At 39.0% G+C, this 7,500-nt stretch overlaps 1 protein-coding gene across 12 annotated transcripts in view; it reads right to left on the bottom strand.

Moving 5' to 3' along the window:
• Positions 1 to 7,500, bottom strand: part of LOC144963146 (uncharacterized) — a 39,069-nt gene that overhangs the window by 24,707 nt on the left and 6,862 nt on the right. For all 12 annotated transcript variants that reach the window (XM_078896851.1, XM_078896860.1, XM_078896878.1 and 9 more), the window contains exon 3: positions 3,517 to 3,620. In XM_078896851.1, coding sequence (XP_078752977.1) covers positions 3,517 to 3,620 — 104 coding nt within the window. The remainder of the gene's footprint in view (positions 1 to 3,516; positions 3,621 to 7,500) is intronic.

The raw sequence follows: 7,500 nt of genomic DNA, 5'->3' as shown, positions 1-7,500 counted from the left end.
AAAGACTTGTCTTTCCACGTCATTTGTTGGTCAGTGCGGAGCCATCGTTAAGTTAAAGCCTGACACTGAAACCCAAAAAGACTGGCATTATGACGTCATTATTTGGCTTTTGCACTGCCTAGTGAGGTGTCGTTAGTAGAGCTCATGGAAACAAGTGGTCCCATTGGTTGAACTATTGAATAAAACTCACGATTTGTTTTCCAGTGAGTTGTCGTCAGAAGAGCTCAAGGAAACAAGTGACTCCACTTGCTGAACTAGTGAATACAACTCACCATTTGTTTTCTTTTGCGGGCAAAGACTTGTCTTTTCACGTCATTTTTTTTGGTCAGTGTCAGGCTATAGATAGTATGCAGATGACGTCACTCAGGCCTTTGTTATTGTTTTTGCCATCCGCGTTTGTGAGTTGTACTCACTAAACTGTATTAACCTGACTATAAAAGTTCATGGTTACACAGAGTTTGTGTGTTCGTCCGTTATACTTCCGGATGGCAATGTTGTGAACTCCTTGGCCAAGCGCATTCTATCTATAGAATGGCCTGCATTGTGAAAAGTGTTCACAGTTTTTGAAAGATCTAACATCACGATTGGTCATTTTGTTTTCACTTGACTCATAGGTATGTTTACAACTTTCATAAACAAACAGCCTGTTTACATTTATTAAGAAATATCCAATCGTTGGACAGCAACAAATCATGTGATAGATGACTCGGTTGGACGAAAACATGAATATAGATTGCTCCCATAGTTTTAGTCCGTTTCAAAATACATGATCGCACATTTCGACCCATTTCTATTTCGAACCACATCTCTCAAACCGTGTAATGCATTGTCACAAATGTTTGCAGACAGTTTTTTTTTTTTTTTGATGCAATGAATTTCTAGTATGAATAAAGTATTATTTATGGTTGTCACGCAATTACAAATACCTATGAGTCAAGTGGAACAAAATGACCAATCCTGATGTTAGATCTTTCAAAAACTGTGAACACTTTTCACTATGTAGGCCACTTTTAGTACACTTGGGAACGTGACCAATGGCCTCGAGCACATGATGAGGTAATATAGATCATCCCCATTACTCAAGTACAAGGAGTAATACCTCAACGCAGATCATCAATTGTTTTGCGGCGTTTTCCTCGATACCACCTGGAACATTAGAATTTATGAGGACTATTTTCAGGTAGAGTCGTCCCGTGGATACAAGGCTGAATTCTTGACCCCTCTACCTCAATTTTCACACAAACCAAATCAATAAACACAGTTGCCATCCCCTTTTCACTCACACAATGTTGTGAGTGATTATAATTTATATAAAGGGGAGAGGGTGAAATGCGAATATAATATGTATGACGCGCTGCATTTCGCCTTATTGCTTTGATGAATATCCCTCAATGCCGCCCGTAACCGCCCCCCCCCCCCCCCCCCCCCCCCCCCCCCCCCCGTGATTAACATACACGTATTGTGTATTATAGTCCGTTCCAGCCGCTTTTTTCACCGTTTACAGTATACTTTGGGATTTTTCTTCATTACGGTATATACAAAACGAAGGGTTTGCGCTAAGTGAACAATTGGATGGTTTACAGTAACAGTATTATACACAGTGAATTATGTTGTGATTGAAATTCCCACAGTCTTGACCAGGGGTTTACTTTTCACAAGATTCATGTGCACTACTCATTAACATTGGCACCCTGAGTTCAAAACGACATAGCAAATAGTACATTTTGTACACACTTGGCATAAACAATTGTTACATTTTAATAGTTGAAAGCCAGAGGCGTAGTGGCCTGTTAAGATTTCTACATTCACAAAAAAGAACTAATAACAATATGGATTAAACATGCAAATTTATCACAATGAGGAACATTTTCAAGTATTTCTCCAGTGAGGCGAAGCGCGGAATTCTTTATCATGGCAAGAGGCGAATAGCAATATTATTAATAGATATAAAATTGGACTAAACAGAGACGACGGGCTCGCATTGTGAAATAAAAGACCGAGGCAGACTGAAATTATAAAGAAATAAATATGTAGCATCTTCCAGGACAACAATCTTAAAATTACCATCGAAGCCAACAAAAAGACATTCGATTTCCTAGACATAACTATCAACCTGAACAACGACAACTACCAATCATTTTCAAAACCCAACAACATCCCATTGTACGTCCATAGGCAAAGCAACCACCCGCCATCTATAATAAAAACATCCCAAACGACTATCTAACAACTCTACAAACAACAACACATTCAACGAAGCAAACCCACCATACACAGACGCACTACAAAAAAGTGGCTATGACTACAAACTAAAATATGAAGAAGAGACCATAACCACTCCAACGAACAAAACGTCAAAGAAAACGAAATATAACATTGTTCAACCCACCCTACAGCAAGAACGTGACAACCTCTATCGGTAACAAATTCTTCAATCTACTACAAAAACGCTTCCCTCCATGTAACATCCTTCACCCCATCATGAACAAAAACACCATCAAAATAGGATACATCTGCATTCCAAACAAACAAAACAGTATTTTCTCCAACAAAAAACAAAAATTATCACAGCCAGCTCAGCCCAACGACAAGTTAAAGAAAAAATGCAACTGCAGGACCCAGGCAACATGCCCACTAAACGGGAATTGCCTGATTCAAAACTGTGTTTATCAAGCCATAGTTACACACCCAGACACACCAAAACAAGAAACATACATTGGCCTCAGTGAGTGTTCATTCAAAACAAGATACAAGCTGCATTAATCTACCTTCAAAAACCAACACAAGCGCCATTCTACACTAAGCGGACACATTTGGAGCTTCAAAGACAAAACACACAACACAGCATTACATGGATAATCATCTCCAGACCTCAGTCGTACTCCCCCTCTTCTAAGATGTGCAACCTCTGCTTGGGAGAAAAATTCTACATTATCACAAAACCGAACATGGCAACACTCAACAGAAGAAACGAACTAACATCTTCATGCATACCTAGAAAGACACCTTTTATGTAATTACGAAACACCATAACAGCGAAGTCGAAAAAGTACGAATACACAACAATCTACTTTCACTTTCACTTCTTGATGAGCGCGAATGCGCGAAACAATATTGTAGAGGTTGCTCATACTTTTACTTGAAATATATATATTATAAGCAGGCGTGAGCAGGTGTGTTAACTAATAAGCGATAGCAAGTGTGAGTTTCTGGTTGATTGCTATTTGTGAGTGACATCGTGTTCTATTCTTTAATTCATGAACACCTACTTTTTTTTTTGGGGGGGGGGGGGGGGTTTGGGTTTTTTTGTTTGTTTGTTTTGTTGTTTTTTTTTTGTTTTGGAGGGGGGGGGGTTCCCTCGTTGTGTTCCTAATCCGTTCATTATTCTTTAAAGTGTTTTGAATATGGAATAGAAGATGGATCAATAGATATACCATTCCACTGAATGTGGAAACAGTTGTTACAGCTACAAAGGCAACACAGGGGAGACGAAGCAACAACATAATTTATTAGTACCTGATCTAATTTTTCTCCGTTGTTCCATTTGTATTCACCTTCCGTATCCACGTCAGTCAGACCCACCCAGAAATCAACTCGGCTGAAAAATTTGTAAAACATACCTGTGGGAGACAAAGGAATAGAATAATGTGTGAAGGAAACTGTGGCTGGACAACACGAAGGACTGGACAGGATTGACTTTGAATGAGCTGACAGAGTAAGCCGATGGCCGGGATGTCAGGACACCGTGTTGTGAAGGCTGCACCCCGCAAGTCCCCCCTGCGACAACCATCCGGTCATGGGAATATGCGGCTATGTGGTCTAGTGGTATGACACTCGCTTTCGGATCGGAAGGTCCTGGGTTCGAGCCTTGCTCGGCGCATAGTTGAGTCCTTGAAGAAGGCTCTTTACTCACCTTCTCTCACAGCACTCAGGTGTAAAATGAGTACCTGGCCGTTAACAGTGTTGTCTCTGTCCGAAAAAAATATAACATCTACTAACAGGCGTGATATCCCGTCTTAAATGTTAAATATTGCTGTTGGCCAGGGACCCCTTGTAAAGCGCTTTGAGCACATTTAGTGGATATAGCGCTATATAAAAGCTCAATTTAAAAAAAAATGAGTGAGTGAGTGAGTGAGTGAGTGAATGTGTGACTCGTCACCTCAAATCGGAAATATGTAGTGGAAATTATCATGACGGCAAAATGTCAATGTTCCTTGTAATTTTGGAAAAAAGAAAATATGAAATATTTGTGCCTTTGTGTTGTGTGCGACGAAAACTCATTTCAGGTCTGGTGATAACCCCTAACGTTTTGTGGGATTAATTAAAATTAATTCCCTTTATTCATCCCTAAGGGGAAATTTTTCTTTAGGGTCTATTCCAAGGGAAGACTGGAATAACCCAGGCGTTAGCCGCAGTGCAGCGCCGCAAAGTGAGTTAAGGCTATGTGACTTGCTCAAGGCCACACAACGCGGCAGATAGTCGAACTCGGTACCTTTCGGGTACGAAGCAAAGACCATACTGCTGAGCCACGCTCTCCCATATTATGTAACAACACAACATAATAGATTTGTCCATGTTATGTTAAGTCAGTTCTGAGCCAGTACAAAGGGAGACGATATGGGAAAGTAGTTTTAAATCTGAAGTTAAAAGCACCAGAAGATTAAATAAGTAAATAGTAAATAGTAAATAATGAAATTATATAGCGCATAAACATCCACGTTAATCGTGCTCTGCGGCGCTTTACATAATAAAAATTTAAAAAATAAAAATGTTTAAAAACAACAAAATTGAAAAGCACGACACTACATGATACATAATAAGCATGCATACAAAAACAAAATCTAAGCAACATCTATTTCATGAAAAATAAGCCTCACGGAACAACTCAGTCTTCAGACATTTCCTGAAAGATGATAAATTTTCACAGGACTTTGTCCGAGGACTAAGTGCGTTCCATAGGCGTGGAGCTATGAATGAAAAGGCTTTTTCACCGAAAGTGGATTTTGAGGTGGTAACTTTTAGAAGTTGGGACTGAGATGATCTTAAATTTCGAGTGGTTTCATACACATTTGGAACTTCAAAGAAAAAAAAACATACAACACAGCATGGGGACAAAGGGGACTGGTTCAAATAGGGGAGAGAAGATTACACGAGTAATCAACAGATATTACAACAATGTTAACCCTCTCCTTACCACCCATAGGAAAATCGTCACATTCGATACGATGCAACCGACAATTTTCTCATTCTGATTTCTCATGTACATCACAAAATTTAAAGAAATGCTTTTATTACAGCTATAAATACTAAACACTGTGTTGTAAACATCATTTTGCTGAACAACATTCTGTATAGAATGAACTTGTTACATTTTTGTTTGATTAGGAAAAGTCTATTTTGTGTCGGGTGGATGTGAATTTTCGGGGGAAATTCTAAAAATAGCTGGTAAGGAGACAGTTAAACCAAACCCCATGAATGCGTTCGGTTGTCAGACCTTTAATATGTGCTCGTAGGTTTTGCGTGATCGTTTCATCGAATCATATATATATGGAAATGACCTATGAGGTTGCTATCTTTGTATTTTGATGGTTGTAGGAAAGTGTTGACGGAATCGCATTGTCTATCACAGATTTATGAAATTATATGAATGAAAATGCATAAAAAATTCATACTGAGTTGTAAGATTAGCAAACCTGCTACACATCCGACGTCAAACCAATCCCCGCAATAAACTACTGAATCAGTATAAAGCCTTTAAAGAAAGAGATGCATTGTCCGAACAACAACAAAAAATCAATAAGCCATATGAAAAATATTGAACTGAAACATTTATGATAGTTATTAAACGGAGAAATTGAACAAGAAAAAGAGGATTTAAAAAGTAATGACTTTAGGAATTTGTAAAGCATTATTGGAAAAACATGTTCGGTGTTTTAAAAATGAAGATTTTCCCACCATTGAACACTCGACATAAAGGGGGGGGGGGGGGGCAATGAGTGAGCAGGTAGTGATGTCTATCCTAAGGCTTTGTTGATGGTCACTGCACCAAATCCAAGCATCAGTAACACACTTTATAGATAGTTCGAAGATGACGTCATTCAGGTCTTTGTTATTGTTTTTTGCCATCCGCGTTTATGAGTTATGCTCACTGAACTGTATTAACCCCACTACAAACGTTCATGGATACACACAGTTTTGTGTGTTGGTCCGTTATACTTCCGGATGGCAATGTTATGAGCTTCTTAGCCAAGCGCAAACTATCTATAGTCACCTGGAACAACTACAAAAGAGGTCTAACTTCTACGTCATGGCACAAGACCGAGGGGCTAGAGCTCAGGTGGTCGCTGGTTCGGATAAGTAAGTACGTAAGTTGGTCACTGCAAAACCGCATTCACACTGATGATGACTCCTCCATAAGATACGGGAACGTTCTTTTCACAATCATTCGTGCCCCGTTACAGAGGTTTTGTTTTTTGTTTATGTTTTTAACGGTTTTACGGCGCTTGCAACACATTAAGGTCATATCAGCGCCAGTAAAAAGTAAATGGGATAGTAAAATTACAATAAAGCATCCAAGAAAAGGGAAGACAAAGGGGAATTGGTTCAAATAAGAAACAGGTGTCGATTCCAAAAGTACTCTATCAAAATACTTAGTTTGAGATCACTAAAAGTCTCATCCAGACAAAAGCACAGGTCCCGCTAAGAGGAACACACTCAAATGTTTTACAAATCATATATAATATAAAGAAAGCATAATACAGTGCATAACAGAGAGATGATTTACAATGAAAAAAATATCATCTTCCAAAATTAACTATACATTCGACTGTTTCCCTCTCAGCCAGGGCATCTGGCCAGGACCAGGACAAAACCAAGTGATCTCATTCCAAGACAAAGACAGAAAGCATGTTGGAAAAAAGATATAAGGGGATAGAAGACACAGTATGTACCTCCCTGCCCGCTATGGGAGGTCAGGATCCCCACCCAGTACAGAGGTTTTGTTGTCACGTGATCAGTGACTTGATCTCAGTAACAAGATGTCAAACTTAGAGGGCCAGTTTTCCAGTATTGAGGCATATTATTTTCTAACAGTTGTTAAATACGAGTTTTGATCATACATAGAAATCATCAAGCCCTTAGAAATATCGTGTTATAATAGTGTTAATTGTGGTGGACACGACGAAAGGACACAATCGGTGATAATCGTATTCCCTTTATAGACTAAATAGTAGAATTCAATGAGAAATATGCACCCGACTGAACGTTTAAGAAAAGGCTAGCACTATTCAGTATCTGATACTGAATAGTGGTTTTCCACTATTCAGTATCTGATACTGAATAGTGGTTTTGTACTATTCAGTATCTGATACTGAATAGTGGTTTTGTACTATTCAGTATCTGACACTGAATAGTGGTTTTGCACTATAATACGGTGTTTTTTCCCCCGAAACCTGTCAAAGTTATGGGAAGAGGGCAGCGCAGCTGTGGGAGTGAATCTGG

The sequence above is a fragment of the Berghia stephanieae genome, chromosome 1 (assembly GCF_034508935.2).
Source record: "Berghia stephanieae isolate SIO BIC M18660-M18661 chromosome 1, UCSD_Bste_1.3, whole genome shotgun sequence".
NCBI lineage: Eukaryota > Metazoa > Mollusca > Gastropoda > Nudibranchia > Aeolidiidae > Berghia > Berghia stephanieae.
The sequence above is the reverse complement of the archived record's forward strand: the minus strand, read 5'-3'. Positions and strand labels throughout refer to the sequence as shown.